The sequence below is a fragment of the Vulpes vulpes genome, chromosome 15 (genome assembly GCF_048418805.1).
Source record: "Vulpes vulpes isolate BD-2025 chromosome 15, VulVul3, whole genome shotgun sequence".
Lineage (NCBI taxonomy): Eukaryota > Metazoa > Chordata > Mammalia > Carnivora > Canidae > Vulpes > Vulpes vulpes.
The window spans coordinates 86,298,420-86,322,879 of NC_132794.1; the positions used below are offsets into that span (position 1 = coordinate 86,298,420).

General features: G+C 42.9%; 1 protein-coding gene across 50 annotated transcripts in view; it reads right to left on the reverse strand.

Annotated features, from left to right (window-relative positions):
- The window catches only part of SORBS1 (sorbin and SH3 domain containing 1), a 228,974-nt gene that overhangs the window by 51,315 nt on the left and 153,199 nt on the right, over positions 1 to 24,460 (reverse strand). For 14 of the 50 annotated variants that reach the window (XM_072739628.1, XM_072739622.1, XM_072739608.1 and 11 more), the window contains 3 exons: positions 14,100 to 14,147; positions 13,846 to 13,975; positions 11,859 to 11,973 (listed from right to left, as the gene is read on the reverse strand). In XM_072739628.1, coding sequence (XP_072595729.1) covers positions 11,859 to 11,973; positions 13,846 to 13,975; positions 14,100 to 14,147 — 293 coding nt within the window. Of the gene's footprint in view, positions 1 to 1,657; positions 1,760 to 2,317; positions 2,384 to 6,412; positions 6,497 to 11,858; positions 11,974 to 13,845; positions 13,976 to 14,099; positions 14,148 to 23,245; positions 23,309 to 23,630; positions 23,706 to 24,460 lie in introns of all 50 variants that reach the window. The other 36 variants (XM_072739627.1, XM_072739617.1, XM_072739590.1 and 33 more) reach the window with 6 other exon arrangements.

Sequence of the window (24,460 nt, forward strand, 5' to 3'; positions counted from 1 at the left end):
AGCTCTTCACAGACACTGCTGTGTACTCGGGGGATTTTTAATTTGCGTGTGCCTACATGGTCATGTTCCTGAAGGCAGAGTTGTTTCCATGCTGATTCAGAGCCTCTCTCAGCACGTCCTATACATATGAGGGACTGCTGGGGAACATGCAACTGAACCAATGTGAAGAGGACCCATTCATGCATCAGACCCTTCCCTGTGCTCACCTTGCCCCGGGTAGGAGTTCAGGCACTAGAAGCTGTCTCTAACCTCACAGAGGCCTCAACATGCTCAGTTATCCTCCAGCTGCCCTCCATCCTTACATGTGTGACAGAGCTGCTCTTCTTAGACTACTCTGAAGAGTGACCCTTGATTCCTTTTATGACCTGTAATCTTAGCACTCCCCTCCCACCCCGCAGCACTTTAGGACTTACCTGCCTAGTTCTCACTCTTGAACTAGCTCAGACCTTCCATCCCACAGTGGCTACAGTTGGTTCCATTCTCCACCCTGGCTGAAACTGAGCACCCTATCTTTCTTGCTCCACAACCTATCTGCCTTGACTGTGCACACACTGTGGCTCACCTTTGTGCCTCCCTCAAGTTCTGAAGAGGGACCTGGGTGCTCTCATCCTTCCGTGACTTTGGATTTCCGAACCCCAACTTCCCTGATCTGCTTGCAGTTCCTCAGCATCTGACCTTATCTCAGCCCTCTTTAGCTGCCAGCATAACCCCGTGGGTTCTTCTCTTCTTCCCTGGCTTGAGGGTCTGGCATTCAAGACTTTTCATAACCTGAGTCACTCATGCTGGTGATCTGACCCTCTTTGTTTCAGTTCTGCTTAAATATAACACAACCCATAGCATTTTCCACTTTTCCTGCTGGTCTTCCTAGCCTCTTTAGCAGAGTCTGCCTTCCTTTTTTATTTTCTGTAAAGATATTCTTTCCTTGTAAAAGTTTTTGTTTTGTCAGGGAGCCCTGGTGGTGGTTCTCCAAATACTTGGTATTTTTCTTCCCCTTGGAAACCTGTTTACCTTGGACTGAGTCTCTGACACATCCTTTAATAAATCACATTTTGACATAGCCCCCTTTAAAAATGTCAATACAGGTTGAGTTTCAAATGCTTGTTTGTGGTCAGGCTGTCTGGTCTCTGGAGTGCATCTTTTCACTGAGAACTTTCTGACCTTTCAAATGACAAATACAACTACTCTGCCAGTACCATGCATGTAAGAGGCACTCAAATCACTGCCACCATGTTTTTGAAAATGATCTCTGAGGTTGGTATCTCCCAGGGCTGCAAACAAAGACAAGGAAATTGCCCCCAAAAATGGCTCCCTGAAAATTTGGAAAAAGAATATGGAGGCAAAGGAAGGGAAGTTAAAAGGGTCACCTCCTGAGAGCAGAGAAACAGAATGATAAGGGGGTGGGATCGTTTAAGTCACCAGCCACCCTGCATATATTTGAAAAACTCCCTTTAAGGAAGATCCCAAGCTCAAAAGAAATCCAAGCAAAAATTAGGTAAGGGGGAGAGGAATCGAAAAACAGGAGTCAGAAAGCCATGCAGCTTATAAAGAACCAGCATAACCATTCATTGCCTCGACTATATCGAAACCAGAGAGCAGAGAAGAAAAAAAAAACCGAGCTGGAAGGAGAATGGACAGCGTGAGAAAAACTAGGAAATACCTGGGACAGGTTTGCACTGGGTGCTTTATTAAGTGTCTCCGTGTTTTCTAAATGTGCCTCTAACTCTGCTGGGCAGAGGTCGAGATCTTTTTCTAGATTAGTCTGGTTCAAGAAAGAAAAGATGGGAAAGAACATTTTAGAGAACAGGCAGAAAGAATGGCAGGTTAAATGTGAAAAATGAATTTGTTTAGTGCTATGTTTTAATAAGGCAAAGATGGCATGACTGAACACAAGAGCTCACTAGAAATCAGGTAAAGACGTGAAAACAGAGAATGCAACATTAGGCAGAGAAAATATAAATCCCGAAGTTATCAGAGCTTCAAAAGTCTATTCTACTTGCTAGAGAGAACTACAAATACCACGAAAACCTACCTTTTGCAGAAGACCTATTTTTTTTTCTCTTTTCAGAGTATAGTGACTGTGACAAATAGGATAGGTCAGGAGAGTAAGGCATTGCTTTAAAAACCTCTCAACATTAGTAGAAGTCGTAGAGACTTTGTTAAATAGTTTATCACCAAGCCAAAAAAAAAAAAAAAAAAGTTATCAAGTTAAAAAAAAAAAGTGATTTAAGAAAAGAAAAAAACAAACCCCACAACACACTCACACTAACCAGGCTAGAGAACACACACACAGCCCACGGAGGAGGCACAGCAGAATTACCTTTCTATCCTCTCTAGGAAGGATAGAGCAGTCTCCAGGAGTATAATCCCATATCTTTTTGGGAGGCTGACGGGAAGCAGAGGAGGAAATGAAGAAATGAGCATAAAGACATAAAGACAAACATGGAGACTGGCTCAAACAAAGAGGGGCACGCTAGAACTGTATCAACACAGAAAAGTGAACTCAAAAGCACAGGGAGTGGGCACTCTGCCTCCTGAGGAGGCTGCCCAGGGAGGGATTCTGTAGAACTTAGGAGCTGGAAACATTAACTGGGAAGTTTCTAGGTCTACATCTCAAGAGTAAGTCATTATTGGATTCTAAACATTGAAAACTTAAAAAAAAAAAAAAAAACAGATAAAGAAAATAGAAAAAAAAAAAAAAAAGAAAGCATTACCACCAATTTGAACAAAAACCAAAACTTTAAAATTCCTTATTTTTCTTTTTTTACATTGAAGTACAGTTGACACACATCCTCACTGTTGTTTTCAAACTGAGATTGACACTGAGAGTCTACGTTTATGAAGCAGTCTTCTCCATGGCAAAATTCATTATGTTTAATAAATGTGTGACTTTGGAGATTTGGCCAGGGGAGGATAAATTGAGACAAATGTGCTTTCTGTGGTTTGTGGCAATAAAACCCGTGTACATAATAGGTGTTCAATAATGTACTGTGTAACTAGACAATTCTGCTAGACAACACTTACAGTCTCCTTTTACAGCTTGACCAGACTTTGATAACATGGCTGGTGGTACAGCTATGCCTTCCATTTACCTCAGAGAACAATTTATAATTTGAATTTGAACAGCAGACTATAGGTTTATGTTCATTTTCTCCTTTAACTCTGTAAGTTAAAATTAGAGCTGCATTCCTCAAACAAAACTGCCAGAACTGTGAGCTTAAGGAGGGAAGGGTTCAGAGGGTAGGACATCTGGAAATTACAAGCCACTTGTAATTCTGGAACCTCTCCCCCACCGTCTAGACCTTCTTGTTCTACTTAGACCTGATACATCTTATATAATGATCCCTGAAAAAAATGAGATCATTAGTAGCTCCTGGCATTTTGTGCAAATATCATTTTAACTCTATGCAAGCATTCATACTGGTTCACATTGTGGCATTTTGCCTTAAGCTTACTTCTGGAAATCACATGGATTTCTGCAGAAATTAGAGGAGGGAAAAAGAAAAAAAAACCTAACATTCAGACTCTTAGTAATGAATCTGCAAATGAAAAGTAATCTGCATCCAAGAGACTTTCATCACTGACAGTGACGGGTCAGTAATGCTATCTCTGTAGATGTATACTCTACAATTTGTAAAGTGCGTGCTATTAACAATTATCATCCATCTTTAAGCACTTAGTACACTTAGACTGTTCACCTGGAGAAGCAGACTGTTTACTTATGATACCTACTCCTTTCTTTTACTACAAAAAAAAATAATAAGGCAATGCTTACAAATCTAATTGGTTTTAAATTCTTACAAAAATGGTCCTCGGAGTCTTGAATTATTTGACATTCTATAGCAACATATCAGAGCTAAAGGGGACTATAGCCAGGATCTTGCTAAAATTTCAGCTCATTCTGGGTGGTGGGCTTTAAGTGCGAGAGTTGAGGAAGAAAGGAGTTCAGGGTAAATGTTTAGTGTCTAAGTTCTGGCAGGCTTCACTTGGGGGAAGTGGGTCCTGAGTTGGTATGAAATAAAAAATAAGTAGAAATGATGATCCACGTGATTCGGTAGGAGTTTTAATTTCATTCTGCTTCTAAATGACTGAAAAAAGCCTTCCAAAACAACTCCCATGGTTTATACCACTTTGTCTCTCTTACTTTTATTATAGCCTAGAGTGATGAAGGTAGGACAGAAGTAAAGAAAAAATTTCTCCCTACCACACCTTCTTCCTCAACCTTGGGAGTAAGAGCCAGGCATTAAGTCGTTTCGACTGGATGATAAGCCCACCCTTTGATGCTTCAGACCACAAGGAACTGCTCATCTCAGCACTGTTCTTCAGGATATGGGCACTGATTGAGTTATTTTGGCAAGTCTTCAACAATATTATCCTTTATTACTTTAAAAGACCCTCTCAAAAAGTCCCATTTAAGGAGGACTCTAAAGTCTCTGCAAGGAACATTACAGCTTCAGAAGAAATGGCATTTTAGAAAAGCATCATTTAAATAATTAAGAGGCAGCTAGAACAACAGAGTAGAGCTACAAATTCTAGGAAGGTCCCACTACACAAATGGACTATGTTCTCAATATTTGTTTAGATGGGCTGTGTGGTGCTCAGACCACGGTTTCCAGCAGAAACAGTGTTAATCTACCAGGCTATTTATAGAGTTGATTTAATGTATGCCGGGACTCAGAGACTGCCCTTTGCTAACAAAAATGGAATCATTTGCAATGACAGATTAGGTAAAACAAATTAATCACAGTATAAGGATTGTTTCATATCTTTCCTTAAAAGTTAATATTTCATATAAAACTAAGTTATTCAGCAAGTGAGAAATGGCTAGAAATGTGTAGATTCTGAGGGGGCTTTCCAAAATCAATGTCACAGACTCTTTATTATACATAATTTAAAGCTGATAGTTTTTGCTTTCCCTGATGAAAGGATAGCATTATTATTACATATTCTGGCCATGGTCTTTGTTTGTTTGGCAGAGGGGGGAAGGGACAACACAATTCAAAAGTAGCTTTCTGTGTGAGATAATTGAGCAAGTTTTAGGAAAAAGACAAGGGGTAAGATACTGTTCAATATTTGAGTGTGGAGGTGGTTGCCCGAGGTAGACTTCTTTGATGTCTGAATGGTGAATAGGAAAAAGGGAGAGAAAGGAGAAATGAGCTATGCACCAGAGCTTTGGGGAGAGAATGGTGCAGACTCCAGGTTAGACACTTCCCTCTGCACTGGTCACTAGGTGGTGCTGTTTGATCAGGACAGCTTCGCAGCTACCAGGAGCCAGCGTCTAGCAGAGGACAAGGCAGGAGGAAAGCTCCTTCCTGCAGCGAGGGGGTGGGGCGGAGTGGGGGCCGGACACGAAGGACGCTAGCAGGATGTTTGCAAGTCAGGCGCTCCTAACTCAGAAGCTGCCTCAACTTTCTAACAAAGCTCAGCATTGCTGAATCAAACTAGCAATTCCACAGCACCCACTTCATTTGTCTTTGTCTTCATCTTAACGAAAAATTTACACCGTCGAATTTAACATTCTGTTGAACTATAAACTCCTGTCTGCAAATAAAACTATCATTTCACACTGCAGTGATTCCAATGGTTAAAGTTTTATGCAAACATCTAACAAAATATCTTATTTTTATACATTTACTTCCTCCACCTGTAAATTCTTTTTGCAGCTGTAGTAAGATGTTAAAGTCACTGGAGGTTTAAAGTCAGTTTCTAGTTCTCTCCAGTGGAAAAATGAACTCTCCCTTCTGTTTGATAACAACGTCTGGTGCAGGGTGAAGAAAATCCTCCTTAAGTGCCAAAGGCCAGCTCTGCAATACCACAGGGAAACGCAGAACAGGAATTCTAGCAAATACAGCATTCAGCCTAAGTCCCATTTCAAGTTTTAGAAAATATTACCCTAACTCATAGAGATCATTCCTCATAATGGGTAGGCATTTGTGGATCATATCTACACACAGTGGTTCTTTTGGGCACTTCCTTTGCCATGTACTTAAATCTTTGTAAAGCAGTAACAATGTTGCTCCTCTTAGTATGTAATGCATTTTCCAGCTTGTCTTCAGCTTGCCATGAAGACTTAGGTTAAGTAATTGAACCAATGGCCCAAATAATGCCATCTACGAGGTGTCTGAAATGTGTTGCTAGTGATGGGAGGTCCTAAGACAAGCAATGATTTAGTCATGTTCCTCTGTGATTTTCTGACAAGAAATAATCCCAGAGCTCACTTTCATTTCTTGGTGATACAAAGTGAGGGAAAGCTTACAGGTTGTAGTGAGAAGAGACAATCCCACTATTGCCCACTGAAATGGCTGCTCCCCACTTCCTGCATTCCTTACAAATAGATCTGATTCTTTAGCAGCAGCAATGCATCAACAGCATTATTTAAAAAGGTGTCTATAACCACTGAAGCTATTAAACTTACCGGTTTCCCAAACTCCAATTCCGAAAAGAATTTATACCAAGGTTCATTCTTTAAATCTATCTCTTCTGGGCTTATATCCCGACTCTATAGGGGTTGGTGATAGGGAAATGGAAGAGAGAGAAGGATAACATTATGCAGAGATTACATAGGAACAGGCCAGTAGAGATGCAGTGGTTTCCAGGGATATACAGCAACTGTATCCAATCGCAGCAATCATCCATTTTACGGACATCAGCAAAAACAAGGAGCTACAACAGGTGGGAGAGGATGAGTTTATAAAAACAGAAAAATGGAGGCAGGGAGCAGTGAGTGAATCATTCTCAGCCCTAAGGCAGAAGGCTAATGGGCCACACAAGAAGAATTCTGCACCGCACTGCTGCCCTCCAGGACAGAGCAGAACATGGGCATATTCCTCAGTAACTGCATCTGGAGAAAAGAAAGCCCTCTTTTTCCTCTTTAGGAAGAACTGTTAGGAGCAAATAACCTGGTGAGCACACCAAACATTTAGCCATCTATGCCAGATGAGTAGAGCAAATAATTTTTATTGGCTAGTATAGTTTTAGTACTTGACTTACAAAGCTGCCTTAAGGCTTTCAAAATAAATGCAAATACCGACACTTTATCAAAGCCAATTTGTTAATACTGCATCTTTAATGGCACATGAGTAGGTGAGAAATCATGTCCCATACACAATAAAGTGGAAGATGGTGTAAGTAAAAACAGAGGACACAAGTGCAAACACATTTTAAACGAGCATCCGTAGGGGAGGAATACAGACAGAATATACTTCGTGTTTTCACAAATAGATGTTAAAGAACTGGGAAAAATAAAGTGAGGGAAAAGCTGAACAAGACAGACAGCAGAACAGGGGGCGGAAAAAACTTCTGGGTTATGTTACAAAAATAAGTCAGATATCTCAACTTCATATAACTCGAGGAGGCAGTTCACACAGGCTGAAAATTTGATTCCATGGGGTTTCATACTGAGTCAGATATTTATAGTCTTAATACCTTGCTCTGTGGAATAACATGTGTATCTGGAAATAATTAGTTGGAAATGAATGCCTGGAAAGCAAATCAGGTTTCCCTTTCATAAACTGGAGATGCAAGTTCACATCAGACAAAAAGCGTTAGAGGCTCATGGCGTCACGAAATTCATATATGCATATCCATTTCAAAATACCTGGGCAGTCACTAAAGGACAGAGACATGGTGAATTTCTGGCAGCCATATGAAATACAAAATGTACACTTTGCACCTAGATTGGAAACAATGCATAAGAAACTTCACTCCCCCAGGGCAACAACACGTGGAGGAAATTGCAAGTCCCCTGGCCACACTTGGCCACACTTTCAACGCCACTGCTTCACAGAGCAGCTCCTCAGGGACACGTTTCTCTCAATGTTCTGTTAACAGGCCTTTTGTGGTTTGTAGAAAAGGCTGTAAGCTTTCTTTGTGACCTTCACCAATCCCTTCTTCTAAAATCCTTAGAAGGGTCTTTACCATTAATTCTACTTTTGTTTTAAAAGGACGAAGATATGACAGAGAACTTTTCTTTAACTGAAATTCACTGAACATAAGTTAGTTGGAAATCAGAGGGAAATGTCTACTGCAACAGAGTCTGTCCTCTTGCATCCAGATTCAAACCTCCTCTAACTATCTTTAGGGACCCAGGGGCTTAAATCTCGAAGGAGAAGGTATGCTCCTTTTCACTGGGTTCTGAAATGGTGTGAAATAGTGTGAAACATTGGATTCCAAATGGATTCTTTATTTATTCAGTGAAATGAGGTACAATATCTATAAGGACACAGCTCTTCAGGAGGCACAGTTCAGACACTGGGACATCCTAGATCCTTATAGGATGGAGCTTCATGAAACCTACCTCATGTTTATTATTTTTAAACACACTTTATAAACTGCTCCCTGTGAATAGGTTAGGTTTTTGTTGTTTTAGATAAAATGTACCAACCCTTTCAGGAAATGGCCTGAGTGTCCTGAAAGAATCAGCCCATTTTACTGCCGAAGGGTGCTTGCGGATTGTTTTCCCTGTGGAGGTTAAACACTGTGCTGAGAACTGAATCAAGAGGTATGTCAACTGCTCAGGCCCAGAGCAGCTGCCTGGGGAGAAAGTGAAAGAGGTAATACCACACAGCACTAACATCTGCATTTGATTTTGTCATTTATAACTCAGCTGTAGATCCAATTACAGAACAGACAAATAGGAAACGTTCCTTCTACACGCAGAGCAGGATCTCTGTACTGTCAAGCAGAGCAGATTCCGCAATGCCAGGCTAAGTTATCTGCTACCGTGGGCTGTTTGCCCCAGCTTGGCAAAATCCTTGGAAAGGGCAGATGTCCTGCCAGAAAAATGCCTGATTCTCCTCAAGGACGGTTTTTTTTTTTCCTCTTGGACGGGAGCCAGAGGCTAGCTTCAATTTTTAATTAAACAATCTGAGTGTGGTATGTTCATTTGCTCAGCCCATTATAATGTTCACAGCTTTTACACATTTTACCACACCTTAGTCCTCTCATTCCATACTTCAATGAGTATGCAATCCTGCTCAATAGCAGTGGCAGACTAAGTAATACTTCTTTTTTACAGATGAAAACCCTGAGACTGTGAAAAGTTAAAGGACTTGCCCCAAGACAGCTGAAGGCAGAATTTGAACTCAGATTTTCCAATTCCTAGCTCACTGCTCTTTTACGGTATATAACATGCCCCTTCTCAACATCCTGAGAAGGAGGTAGACCCTCTGCGTTTGCAGAGGATGCCAAGCTAAAACAGGGGAAAGTGACAAACTTGAAAAGCCAGGAAGGAACTCCAAGTGACCATGTACTGGGGAAAAACCAAGTTGGGTAAATCCGCGAATCTGTATCGTGTCCATAAGTTCTATTTTAATGTCTCTCCTTCCCAGTATAACCCTGTGCGTGCAGCAGGGATCTCCAACCTCTAGCCCAGGGCTTGGCACATAAAAGTCATTCTATATATGTCTGTTGAATTGAGCTGAGGTTCTAGAAGGAACTTTGGAGTGTAAAAGAGATAAAGCCCAAAGGAGGCCATTTCGGACAAAGCAGGGCCTGACCACAGATCTCCAATCCCAAGGCCAGAGGACAAGACGATGGACTCAGATTGCGATGACAGGCAGCTCAGGAGTTATGAAAAATGTCACAGGAGTTTGCGACATGGCTGAAGAGGTCATAAGGCTGTAAATCTACTCGGGGGGATCCTGAAGGTAGCACAATGTTTCCTCTGGCTGTGATGTCTGGGTTTGTCCCAAGGACAAGACAAGCTCTTAGGTGGCCTTTATTGTCTACCATCAACCCTGCCTGTAAACAACAGGCACATGTGCCTGTGACATCATCACTTAAGTTGTAGGCTAACAGGACAGGAGTGCTTCAAATCGGAAAAACAAAACAGCTTTCCCCTCAAAGAGTTGTGCGTTTCTGAGAGCAAATTTAGATTCTGTATCTGTTACTAGTTAGCACACTTATCCACAGTTGACGACAAAACAAAAGTGTGTGTATGTGGTGGTTGGGGTGGGGGTGGGGGTGGGAGGTGTCCTCGAATTCTGGCAGACCAGATACTGGATGCAGAAAGGCAGGCCACACTGACACATTCCAACTTTCCTGTTCACGTGGCAAAAATAGCAAGGAAAAAAAATAAGCGAATAAAGGACTAATTCAACTGCTGGGAACAGGAGACTATGACATGCAGAGCTGGTTGAAATTTCTCTCTAAAATGAAAGGCTTCTCTTGGGAAGAACAACACTAAAGAGCCAACCGCATGGAATTAAGTGGCTGCCCTGGTGCCCCACCCCCTCCCGCCCGCCCCCCATCTCGTCACTGGGCTGGCCCAGGGCTGGAACACAGGAGAGCTTCCTGTGTTAGAAGCACTGCATAGTGCCTCGCAGTCCCCTAGCGCGGTCGCCACAACCCTCCAGAGGCCCCCCACAGGGGCACTACTCTCACTTTCCAGGGTTTGTAACCAATGTGGTATCAACGAGAAAAACAAAACTCGTTTTTTTCTCAATGCTGAATAGTGGTCAAATTATAAGGAACCAAGGTAGGAGAGGGAAATGGAGGAATTAAAGGTAGCAAGCCCTCCATTAGAGCAATGACCACCTAGGAACAATAATATCCCCCAAACAAAAGCATCCAAAGGGCTCTGGAGTCTCCGACATCATTTAAGTGTGTGGCTATGTGATGGTGCACGCCTGGCTTGTTATTCAAGTGTCAGGAATGTTCCTAAAACACAGGACTGTCTTTCTAGGCACACCTGTGTGTAGGATCTAACAGGGAGACAACCCCTAGGGCAGGGTAGAGCCAGAGGCAAAATTCTCTGTTCCTTTCTGAACTTTTTTTGCTTAAAATAACTGTGGCGCACAGTAAATGCTAAAGAATGACAACTCTAAAGCACTTCTGTGAACTGCTGACCTTTCTTCCTAATTAAAATTACTTATCCCTTTGTGCTTTTAAAGATGTCACATTTTTATTTTAGTAAAAGTCAAATCAATTATCACTTAAACCATGTAGAGCAGAAGAGGTGGAGGGAAAATAATTTGAACCTGCATTTCAGAGGCCTACTTAATCTGTTCTCAGTGTGGCAACCGCATTTTAATAAAAACCAATCCCCAGCATGATAATTCCATCCTGCTGGCACGGCTGGAGGGCTGCAGTATTTATAGAGCTTTGGAGAATCCCTTTAACCATGATCAGAATTCTGAGCCAGCTTTCCTAATGAAGGGTGAATAAAAGGAAGCGTGAGTGGCAGATAAGAAACTAATCAGTTTGTAAAAATTCTTTCCCATTTCACAGAAGAAGCCGTTTTTCTAGGGTGGTCTTTTATGCCCAGATAGGCCATTTGCCCCACTGCCAATTGCCTGGCAATGTGAATGTGTGTAGAGAATGAGAAACCAGACTGAATATGAAATTCATCTTCAATATTGCACTTGTCAGAAAAGGAAGACCTACAAGACATATTCTAATGGCCTAGGTCTTTTCTTCCCAAGTCACAACATCATATTCATTATTTAGCTTTTAATGATGTGCTCGTAACTTCTACAAAATTTATGCACGTTCAAATAAGAGTCACCAAAAAAAAAACCCCTCACTTTAGGCCAGTTAGTAATAAGCCTGATAAATTAATGGTTAGATGTTTTTAAAAAGACAGCAGCAAAATCCTTCCATTAGCAGAACATTTTAAATTAGTTCAAATCATGCACACACAAAAAAACAACAAAGCACAATATGGCTTCTTTCATAGCAGACTCTCAGGACTTATTTTATAGACACCTGCAGAAATGAAAACGGTAAAAATACTTCATTTTTTCATTGTCTTCTAAACATAGCAAATCTATCTCAGGGGAGAAAAATGTCATCCAAGTGCACAATGCATCTGGATTAGAGAACACGGCAGGGGAGACAAAGAACTTGAATATACACATTACCATCTTTTCGTTGGTCAGAACAGAAGACTTGCCCGGCTGATAGTCGTAAATGCTTTTGGGCTCTGCACGATATTTTCTCGTATCCACTTTCTTATCTGGGGGCTCCCAGTCGTTTCTGTAGAAGGAAAATCCTATTAGAGCTATTTTCATGAAAATTGGCATCCGACATGGTCTGACTTTGGCTGACTGCAGTCTAATCAAGGAGTTTTTATATCTGAAGCATAAAATCGGGCTCTGTGCGAAGCCTTTAGTTGTGCTGGTTTCTTTCTCAAAATAACCACTTACATCTCTGTGTTCGTTTCACAAAGGGCTGGAGGTGTCCCGTGCTCAAAACCGGGCACCAGACACACAGACAAGAGAACACAAGGAGGAGGGTGGGAAGCGGTGGCAGCAAAGCTGGCCCTCCACTCAGGAGCTTATCGATCCCCAAACATGCCTGAACCTCCTACTCCTGCTAGTGCAGTCTGAGAGAATGGAGGTCCTGAAGCCAGTTTGCTGTGGTTCCAGTCTCTAGCCTACACCACTCGCTAGCTACTAGCTACACCACTCACTAGCCTGGTGATCTGAGCCACATACCTTGCCCATGGCTACTTTAGTCTCATCTGAAAAATGGAGCTGTTGTAGGGATTAAATGAGACAGTACACGTAAATCACTTAGCAGAGCACCAGACCCATGGTGTAAGCACTGAATAAATGGGATTTGCTATTAATAAGCATGTTCTTCCCTATTCCACACCCTGGCCCAGCAGTCACCCAAATCACAGTCTTGGGTGCAGGTACTTAACCTGAGCCAGCAGTGGGTTCCAGAGCATACATGAACCTTTGGAAGCTGTTTACCAATTTTTAATGCACATACATTATTGCATTTGGCACTGTGAGTATAGTTACTTTCCCCCTGCAAAGCTATAAACATCTTGAAGGCAGAATCAGTGATTTATATATACTTATATTCCCCCACAGCTTCTGGTTCAATCTGCATACAGAATGTACCTAGAAGATGCCTGATGCATGCACTTGTGTGTGTATCCACAAGAACCTAAGGGTATACCCAGCCTTCCTTTCAAATTGACTATCAAAACCTTTAGGCAGATGCCACTTGCATATATGAAATTCATATCATTTGTCTATCAAGATGGAAAAGATATGGAGGTGTGAAGTTGAGTGTGTATTTAGAAAAAAAAAATTTAGTTTGGCCAGAGCCTTGTTGGGAAGTGGTGAGGAGGGAGCCAGAACATGCATGGACATCAGTCCAGATGGCATAAAAAGGTGCCACAAAAGAACTCAATAAAGAAAAATGGGTCATTCAGCACAGCTATTAGGAGATGACAAACACTATCATTAGAACCACTCCAAGCCTTATGTTTCAATGAGTCTTGTTGCATAATTATTAACAAGCATGGCTTTGGGGTGCCTGGGTGGCTCAGTCAGTTAAGCAACCGACTCTTGATTTCAGCTCAGGTCATGATGTCAAGATCGCTTTTGAGCTCAAGCATCAGGCTCTGTGCTCAGCATAGAGTCTGCTTGAGATTCTCTCTCCCTCTCCCTCTGGTCCTTCCTCTGCTCACTTGTGCGCGCACACACACACTCTTTAACATAAATAAATAAAATCTTTAAAAAAAGTAAGCATGACTTCATTTTAAAATTATATTCTCTGGTATGAGCCCTGTCAGTATGCACAGAGTATATAAACACATGATACATTTTATAGCTAAGATTTCTCTGGTGAGAAGGGTAAAAAGTCATGATGATCATAGCCAACGTTAATTAAGCCCATACTGTGAGCCGGGCACTACTAGGAACGTTTTAGGCGTTTTATCCTTGTTTTATCCTTGCCATATACATCCCCATTTAACAGATGAGGATACTGAGACTCAGAATAAGTCACAGGGATTCAAAATCAGGTCTGCGTGACTCTTGCCTCTAAGGCTGCCTGACCCAGCAGAGAGAGGGCACTTCACTGGTAGCTTGATTATGATGGAGCACTTACCTTTCTGGGCTTGATTTTAGTGAGGAAGAGCGGGCTGGGAGGGGAAGGGTGGCCGATCTCTTAACCACCTTTTCACTGTCAATGTAGCTCATCTCACTTTTTGAACGAGGCACAGAAAGGGGAGATTTTGCTGGAGAAGAAAAGTGGGTACAAAAGACTTTCAACAGTGAAGAAAAGCAAAAATGGGAAGATGTCTTCCCTCACCTGCCACCCCCTCTTTCTCCCCCACAAGCAGAAAATTCTCCATCACTTACTGTCTTCAGAAAAGGAGTACCGAGGTGAGTACAGATCTGAATCATCATCTAGTGAACAGAACAAAACATAATCAGGAGGAATCCGGCTGAGGGAAGGGAACCAAGTGGCATGTCCCCCGCTTGCACCATCCTGCACCGGCACGCAGCCACACCGGGAACCCAAAAGACCGAGGGGGAGCCCAGGGCCAGAAGCTACACCACCGTTAGCCCCCCGAGAGCCCACCCACCCAAACAGGGCCTGCCGACCCGCACTCTGGGAGGTCCGTTCATGACATGGGGCTGACTGCCACCTGACACCAAGGAAGCATAGGGACAAAGAGGCAGGGTCGGAAACAGGAGCAGGGACAGGCCCCCGAAAGCTCATGCTGAGTCTCTGGTCCAGTCTGCTGAGTTCCAGAACCGGCCAGGCCCACTACTGGATAGGCCTGGGAGGCCCAGGGATGCGGTTTCAGCTGCCCACACTGGCTGTGACCTGTCTTATGTGCTGCAGTCCCATACACAACACCATTTACCAAAGAGGGGCTGTGGCTACGAAAACGGGCTGAGAAGACCCTCCTGATCACTTGTGTTGATTCCACCTCAACCCAGTTCCTGGAGTAGCTTGCTTTCTTCGCAACACAGCACACCCTTGCAGGTCTGCTCTGCAAAGGTACTGCTCAGGCTAAGTGTCTGCACTGGGACTCTGCAACAAATCAAACTCACACGGTTTTGGGGACTGCTTGCAAGGGTGAGACAAGCATCCCTTGATACAGAGAACTCTGGGACATGGACACTTACAGAATTGAGACGGGAGCAGAGCCCCTCAGGGAAGTGGCAGCCTTGAACTCAAAGTGAGAGTGCATGTACGTTTACGGAAATGGATTTTTAAATTGGAACTGTCCTGAGGATGTAGGATATTGAGTCACTATATCCCATGATAATCATCCCCTCTCCCCAAGCACTTTTCAAATAAGAGTGAGGCTGCATCCATCAGCCTAACCCGTTTTCTTTTTTTTTTTTAATTATTATTTTTTCCTATCCCGTTTTCTAGTATCTTGTCAACCCGAATTCAGAATCCTTAAGTAGGAAATGAAGACCCAAACTCCCTCCCTTAAAGCTTTAATGAAGAACATGAAGTCACCTGCAAACACAAGCCAAAAAATCCAAAGTCACACGCTGACCAAGTCTTAAGTCCTATCTCTCTGCAAATCATTCTGTTTCAGAGCAGGAAAGGCTGGGATGTTTTGTGAAGTATAAATTAACACTGCTATTATTCTGAGTATTATTCAAAAATGGCTTCTCTGGCAGTCCTTCTTCCCCCCTCCTCTCCTCTCCTTATTTTTATCTGCCCCAGGTCTTCCCCAGCCCAATTAAAGGAAAGGTATATAGTACCAAGTTATCTTTCCCTCCCTCCGTCCATCCTTCTGCTTCAAGGATAAGAACTTGATACCAAAGTTGGATAAGACTTACCCTGCTATAAATGCAGGGTGCAAGCTGATTTACATTAACTATTGAGAATAGGGCAGAAGTAAAATGAGATCCAGGAATGTATTTCTGGAGTACTGTTCTGAAGAATTTTGTCTTGCTTGTTTTTGTTTTTTATTTTTAAAAAAGTTTTTATTGATTTATTCATGAGAGAGAGAGAGAGAGAGAGAGAGAGAGAGAGAGAGAGAGAGAGGGAGGAGGGGGGGGCAGAGATGTAGGCAGAGGGAGAAGCAGGCTCTCATGGGGAGCTTGATATGGGACTCGATCCCAGGACCCCAGGATCATGATCTGAGCTGAAGGCAGATGCTCAACCACTGAGCCAAACAGGTGCCCTCTATTTTTTAATAGAACTTCTGATTATCCTACTGAAAACACCATGATGTCAAAGAAAACAAAAAATCAGCTCTGCCTACAGAGATCTGACTGGAAAAACGGTGGCTGCCAAATGAGAAATTAGCTTACTTACGAACCAATGGGTGTACTGCTTAAAATCCAGCCTAGCATTTTAGCTCAAAACCCTGTATCTCTCTGAATCACAGAATGACAGCCTATCCATAGATGGTAGTAAGGTCAGGGTTAATTTAAAATTATTACCTGGTTCTTGGAGGTAAGAAGCAAAGTTTTCATGGGGTACACATGGCATTTAGATTTAAAATAAGTTTAAGCTCTTTATCAGTTTTTCTCTCTAGAGCTTCCTTATGTAGAATTCTATAAGATTTGTTGGAAGGAAGTAAATACTTCTTACAAGATGGGAAAAAAAATAGCACAGCTTGGGGAGTAAATTAAACAGGGGTGAAGGCAAAGAGAATTCGAATGACTGAACACTCTTAATACTACTTCTTATTTGGTGGGGGTGGAAAAAAAAATGCCACCCAGCTAAGGCCAACACAGGCCAGGAGCACTTCTGAGTGAGCAAGCTCTTCATTTCTGTGTCCATGGGATCCGAGTCTGACATCTGGATTTCAGTTTGACTTTTAAGATGGCAAACAGAAGTTCACGGATACAAAAGGACACTAGCAAAGCAATTAGGGCAACTTCCAGGGGATGTAAAATTTACTTAAATTTTACCTCTGCTTATGAATACATATAATAGCAACTTCCATTAAGTGCCGAACAGTACCTGGTAATTTCCTAATGATCTCTCACTTAATCCTCACAAACACTCCTGGAGGTACATAAAATCTCTCATCTCACAGACAAGGAAATGAGGCACAGGGAAGTTAAGAAAATGTGCCCTTAGCCACACAGTGAGAAAAAGACAAATGGAATGAATTCAAGCTCTATCCAACTACACTTCCCTGTGCTGCCTCTAAGCCCTATGACAGGTATGTGTGCTTTATTCTACTTCTCCCCTAGCCTCATCTACCCAATCCTGGGAAAAGCTGTGGTCCTTCCATTATAATTTTTATTGTGGAAGAGGTGGGGGGGGGGGTGTTGTTTTGAAACTCAAGTCACACACTATGGTGTTGGCCAGACTGACTTCTAGCCCTTGAAGCCTTTGCTCTATTTTTCTGCATCATCCTCTCCCTGGTTATGCTTAAGCAAGTTTTCTAAGTTACCCACTTTTGGTTTTTCTGCTGGTCTCCAGGGACAATGTGCCAAACTGAGTCACTCTTGCTACCCACTTGCTGCTTCTCTTGCTACCTTCTCCTGGCAGGCTAAGTCCACACTGGGGGAGATGGATAGATAGGATGTTAAAAATACCAATGAATGGGAAAACTGGGTACGAAGATAATTTCTCCTGCATTTCTGCAGAGTTAGGCAAATGGACTGTATGTTTTTAAGTACAGTTAAGGCATAGTAAATGAAAGGTTTTTCAAGTTGTTTGTGAACACAGACATTGTCTATGTCTGAAATCCTGCCTTTATGGTTTCTTCCAAGGGTTCTTTAAAACTGTGCCTTAGGGGGCTCAGCTGAGCTGGGATCTTGTGATTCCTGCTTGTGGCAGCACTACATGTTGACGATGCCCCTCGGAGCCCCAAGCAGCAAACACTAAGCCTTGGCAGCAACAACGAGAACTTCCGGTGCCAACAACTTCCAGGAAGCTCTAATGCTCAGCGGGATTTACTCAGGGTGAACAATCCACTTCTGGAACCCAAAGGCTCCTGCTGGGCTCCAATGTTTACACACTGATGACTGCCCTCTAGGTTTTGGCAATCTATCCTTGGAGGCTCAATTTGGGGATCAGCTACTCCTAAAACTGCCAGGAAGTACATAATTGGTTTTTTAATCACAGTGACTTTAAATGAACATTGAAAAAAAGACTTTTTCCGGATTTGGGGGGTTTCTTTTTTGAGAATTTATAACAATCTTACTCTTCTAAAGTCAGGGGCTCATTTTTGACACAATCTCTTTCTATAGCTCAAATTAATTCCTTCTCCTGCTTTTACTTCATACACTTAGGAAGAGAAAGGATCAAGGGGTCAAGAGAGACACACACACTCACCCCACAAAAATATGCAAAGAAAAAGATGTATGCAGAAGTGAGGACAAAGTCTGGGTGGGATCAGAGAGGAAGAATAAGCAAAAGGAGAAATGTGGCAAGGTGGTCAGGAATAAGGAATAGTCCAGGGAGCTGGGGAAGCATTCCCAAAGCTGCCTAATGTTCTGGTTAAAGGCAAATTTTAAGGAATTAGGGGAAAAAAAAAAAAAGAATCTGAAGCAGAAGAGAATGATGGGAGAAGGAAAGAAGTAAAAGGAGGAAGACCTGGGGAGGACCAGAGGGCTGGAAAGAGACTCACCGTCCTCATCTCCAGCGGCATTCCTGGCCCGTGGAGGTGGAGAGGGAGTAGCTGCTACCGTCTCTCAACTATCCTGCAAGACTGGCCAGGACTCAGCACTTGCTAGGCGGAGCCCTGCTCGGCTCTCCCCAGGAGAGCAAAGGTGACCACCCCGGCCCTGCCTCCCCCGGGCAGTGCTAGCTGGAGCCATGGGCAGGAGGCACAGATCCTGCCCAGGCATCTTCACAATAGAACTATTTGCTTGAACTCAAGCGAAATAAGGCTATTCTTAGAAATCCTGTAAGGCCAGTAGAGGATTACTTTCCTCAAATATAGATGTGCCTGGGAAAATCAAATATAGACGTGCCTCCTAACTCCTTGTCCCCGTACATCCTCATCTAGGAATGAGGAGAAAGCTCCAGGAGACAGATCACCATGGCATGATAGGTCACCACAACCTGGGGATGCCTTGAGACACTTCACCAGAAGGCAGCAGTGGTCGCCATCAGCATCCAAATGCAAGAGGAAAAGCTGGTCTCTGGGACTTCAACCTTCGCCGACAGGACAGTCCTCCACTCCGACAAGGTCAAATGTATTCTCAGAGGCCATGGACCATGGAATAACACACCAGATACTCGGTTTTGTGCTGATATGGAGGCGTCATTTGAAAAGCTCTGCCATTTTGTGGACACAAAGCACATCAGGAGAGCCAACATCATTTGGCCATGTTCAGAGTGGGAAGGCTAGCTCTTTTGAATCTGTAGTCTCCACTCAAATTCTGTATCCAAATCCCCCAGATTGCACTGGCGAGTATGCCCTCTTTCTTGGAGTGTGGGAAGGGTGGTATTCCTTCGTTCCAGTGGTTCTCAGTCTTGGCCATGTGTTAGATCACTTGGGGACGTTTCTTAACTACACACTCCTAGACATCACTGTGGGAGACCCCAGCTCAGCTGAGTGAAACACGACTGATTTAGAAGCAGGGCAAGCTGGATGCTGGAGTTAGGGGTCAGACAGCCCTTGGCTGGAGGGGTTAGTCAAGAATACAGAGTGCAGCAAGGAGAGGTAAAGGAATTAGCAGTGCAGCAGAACAGAGTAAGAAAGTGGTCCTGTTTGGGGTCCCTATAGATCTGTGTTTAAAACCTGGTTCTGCTACTTACTGTGTGATCTTGTACAAATTACTTAGCCTTCCAGAGCCTTACAGCCTCTACTGATGAAATGAGGACTTACCTCGTGGGGTCCCTGCGAGGACGAAACAAGGTAACAGTTGTGATGCACTCGGCATGTGAGGCCTTGTATTCAGTAAGGGCTAAATAAATAGTAGTCGTGGAAGGCGCTGTGGTGGTTACGCTGTTGTTATTATTATTAATATTATTATGCCTGTGGGCTGTTGAGGTCCAAGCCACCACACTGCTGTTATTTAAAGCAGGAGGCAGAGGAATAGGCAGCCGCAGCGTGTCTAAGGCCTTTCCTCCACAGCTCGCTCCTCCCACTCCTGCTCCCACTCCAGGAGGAAATCATGGGCAGGGCATCTGAAGACCCACCCCTGCAGCCCCTCCACGTCTGGGTGTGGCAGTGGGTGGGGCTGGTTCGGGTGGCTGTCAACACCCTTCACCCCCACAATCCTTCTGACCAGACATCTCAGATGATATAGAAGGACATCTCTCTGCCTCGAAGAGAGAGAACAGGATGGAATTCACAGACAAGCAGCTTTGGGTCACAGAGGAAGGAATGATGGGGAGGAGAGGGTGGGTCAAGGGAAGATTAGGAAAGAAAGAAAAAACTCATTTGCTTAGCCCTACTCGGAAGTTAGTCCCAAAGGATTTCTGGGAAGTTATTTTTGATAAGTTTTCAAGTGACCAGGGTACACAATGAAATTTCAAGAAGTCAGTCTCCTGAATTCATTCTGCTCTTCCTCAAATCCCTAGCCCCAGTTTCTCCCAACTACCTCATGAAACAAAGAGCAATCTGCTCCTGTCCCACGGTGGGTCTCATGGGTGTGAGACCATGAGATTAGCTGGGACTGCTCCCTGTTGGGAGTTTACTGATTTCTTCTCAACTACATTTTAAACTTCACGGATTAAGACGTGATAAATTCTACTTATCTTCTGAAAGTCTGGACAAATTTGCTTTTTCATTATAGTTGGGGAGCGCAAGGGGAAGGTTGCTAAGCCGGCATAAACAAACTTTCCTATAATCTTTTACTATTTAGGAAGATCAGCTTTCAGACACTTAGAAAGCTTTTTTTATACTGTATGAACAACGAGAATTTAGAGGAGGCAGCCTTTATGCTAGGTTTTGGTAGGTTTACTGCAAATAATCCTAGTTTTAAATTTTGAGTTCAAGCAAAACAAAAAACCCAGCATCAACGAGTTGCCTTGTGGCAGAAGACAAGACTCTGGAATGACAGCTCACATTTCTCAGTAAAGCCATCTACTTTTTAATGCTCATTAAAATGTGTGGGTAGAACCCCGGCTAGGTGCTAATTTGTCCTTAACACCTTTCTTTGATAGGCATAAATATTTCCCACGTTAAGAAGGGTGTGCAGAGCCCAGGGCCACCTGTCAGAAGCACAGGGCTGAGAAGGACCAGAGAATCTCTTATTACTTTAAAAAAAAAAAAAGAAAGAAAGAAAAATAGCAATTCTTTAAAGTGATCTAGTTCAAACATTTCACTCATTTGTGAAAAGCCTTCATGTAACTGAATACATATGTGGCCTATGTCTGGATCTGTCATCTTCAGCAGGAGCAGGGCTGAGATAAAATCTCCCCTATTTTTAAAAGATCTCCAGGGAAGAAAACTTCTCCGATGCTTGTGTTAAAGCCTAATCATCTTGGTTATTATTAATCTTTTATGTTCAATCTAACTTTTTTCCTTTTGAGCTTTTATGACAATTTCATCCTTTTTGGTCTTTGAAAATAAAAAATACGAAGGTCTGCTTCTTACATTATAGGTGAAATGTTATCGTATTGTCCCTTACTGTTTATGCCTCAAGGCAAAATAACCCCAATTCCCTCTTGTGCCTGACTTGATGTGTACCAAAAAGCAGACGTCATTGTTAGCCAGGGTTGCTAAGTGTAGCAGCTAATGGCATGGCAGCTCTGGGTGTGAAGCCATGAAACACCGTCTTCAGACCAATAGCCAGGCTGATTGTGGAAGCTGCTGGCACCGCCTACGGTGGCCTATGGCATTCTTCCAGTTTGACGGAGTCACTGTATTTCTCCACAGGACTTCTCCAGGTGGCCTTCCCCTGCCTGTGAGACACTCTGCCTTCAGGCTTGCCATGCACTTGTCATCTTCCCCACAAGGGAGTCCTACTCTAGAAGTGGGCTGCTGGATTCTCAAGTGCAAATGAAGCACCAGTCAAAAATCACATTTAGTCAAAATTACTCCCCCAAATGTCTCCTTCATTCAGCTCAGTCAGTTCTTCCTTAAGCAATGCCTCTGGCTAGAATCAGCACCCCAGGATAAAAAGACAAGGTTATCGCACGCTAAACAAATTCTTTTTGGAAGAGGAGGTCACTGATTACAATGAAATCATCAGCATCCAGTTGGAAGTCTGGGTTTGTTTGGTAGACTTCTCATTCAAAACCAGATATGAAATGGTTGGAAACCACTGACCAGCAAGCACATCAAAGGGAGAACCAAAATGGAATCTGGTATTTTAACTAAAACCGTATCTAATGCATCCCAAGGCATCCTTTCATATATGAGAGGTAATAAGAATTTGGTGAAAGAGTGAATGCATGACTTTACCAGTGATGAGAAGGACTGTGGAGAATGGTTTGCTCAGCTAATTAGAGCAGAGAAATACCGAGGTGGCAAGACAGGGCTTCATCCCTAAAAAAGAACTGTGGTACCATAGTCCCAAGGCTCACTCATCAACATTCACCAGGTATATACTGAGGATCTCTTTTGCACCAGCTTTCCTCTGGCCTTCTGGACACATGCTCTTGCAAATGCCACCACACTGGACATAGTGCAGGGCCTTGTCCAATCCCTGCCAGATATGCAGAGAACAGAGGACATATCTTTACTCATGGCACTATTTTCAGTTCCAACAACAATGCATAGGGCTTGCAAGTGTTCAGTACTAGTCGAATAAGTAAAGTTCAGAGTGCTCAACATCTCATCCTAGGAGAGCATTTAATGAAATTTCCTCTTGCATACCCCTTCTACTTCCCTCTTTTCGGGTCACTCATCCAAAGATCGGATAATCTCTGGGAGACTAGGGTAATTCTCAGGATGGTGCCTTTAACTTACCTTTTAGAACCCTCTTTGATACCCAGACTTTTTGCCTCAGAAAAGAGTATCTCTTAGATACAAGTGTGGCCATCTTTCCCAGCAGGTCCAAATTCCTAGCCACCTCTTCCATGAAACATTTTCTAGCTGGCCAAAAAACCCTTATTTTTAAGAGACATCATCTCCTGCCATGAATGAAATTCATACCTGGATACCTCTTTGGAAATTCCCTACCAAGGAGATATGCCCTGAAGGTCCACGATAAGAGGGCCTAGTGACGGGTTGTTGCACATATAGAAACTGGGTAATTATTCTATTGTTGACAGCAGGCATGCCTACCCACTCCGTACCAGCCATCATGATTGCCTCCCTGAGTCACTGCCCAGCCATCAGCACCATGTGACCACCCCAAATACTGGCAGCTTTTCCCAGAGCCCCACATGTTCAAAACATTATAACTAAGCTACACTGGTTACCCCATTAATCATATAAGCTACACTGGTTACCCCATTAATCATGTAAACTCCAAGAGAACAGTACTAATACTCATCTGGATAGACTCAGGTAATACAGTCAGCGAGGAGTGAGACTACACCACAAAACACAAGGCTGGGAGAAGCAAATGACTGGGAGACAGCCCATTAGTCACCAGAAAGAACCCCAAGGTGAAGAAGAAAGTAACAGTACCAATACAAAGAGAGGCACATGATTTCCTTTAATTACCTTCAGATTTAGGACTAGGAGTAGATGCTGGAAACTGGTAGGTAGGAGTGTAAGGATTGTCCTCTGTAGCAGAGAAAAGCAGTGGATTTTGAAACTACCCACCATGAAGTGGAGGAACTGACAAATCCGCAATTGATTCTTTTGAACGATTACCTATTTTAGTGTTATTAAAGCACACAGCATCACACTTAAAATGAGATTAATGAATTAGAAAGGTCTTAGTTATTTTAATACAGCACATCATGCAAATGAGTGAAAAAAAATTTCCACCAACCAAAAAGGACTATTAAAACAAAATCTAAAAGCCAAACCTTATTCCTATAATGGAACTATAAGAATTAATTTAAGGCTAGGACAACAGATACACTGTCTAAGGTTGTGGTACCTTCAGAATTTTGCTGGATTTCAGGAAGTTCAGGGAATTGGTACGTAGGGAAATAAGGGTTTTCTTCAGGAGTGTCTAGGCAGAGGAGCAGGTTTGGGAGAGAGAATAGAGGAAGATACAAATGGAGAGAATGAACGAATAGGGATTCACACACAGTTAAGGCTCCTTGAATTCTGGAACATACTAAGCTTCACTAGCGATATGAAAGAATTCAGATTGCAAAATCCAGTCCTTTTGCCTGAATTACTGAGACACATCTAAAGAGACAATATCATTTTTCCTCTTGGACAAAGAATAACATAAATACAGGCTCTAGTAAGCTTCAAGTTTCCAAACAAACAGTAGATTCTTAAATTTTTACATATCTCCGTCTACCATTAGGGCAGCTGGTTTTGTTTAGAACATGTAATTTAGGTTGAGTTAATCACTTTAACAGAAGAGAAATGATGTTGCCTGCAGGGACAGAATCACATACTGTTCACATATGTACCTGTGGCTTGGCATTTGGGCTGCCAAAGCCAGGTCTCAAGATGACAGAGTCACAGAGTGCTGGGGGAAAAGGACTTGGGCTTTAGGAAGTGACCAATAGAACTGATGTCACCCAATCAGAGACCCAGCTTTTGGCATCACTACCATGACTGAGCTTATCCATCCAACCATAGTGGATTTACTCTTGGTTTAGAGACACTAAACACCGAACATCTCAGTATTTTGAAAGAGTTTGAAGAGAGGCACAGCCAGGTTCATTGTGAACATTGCAGGAGCTCATTAACGGTGATGTTAGCTGGTATCTGCAGCTAATCAGAGAGACTAGTTCTTTGCGGCTTAGG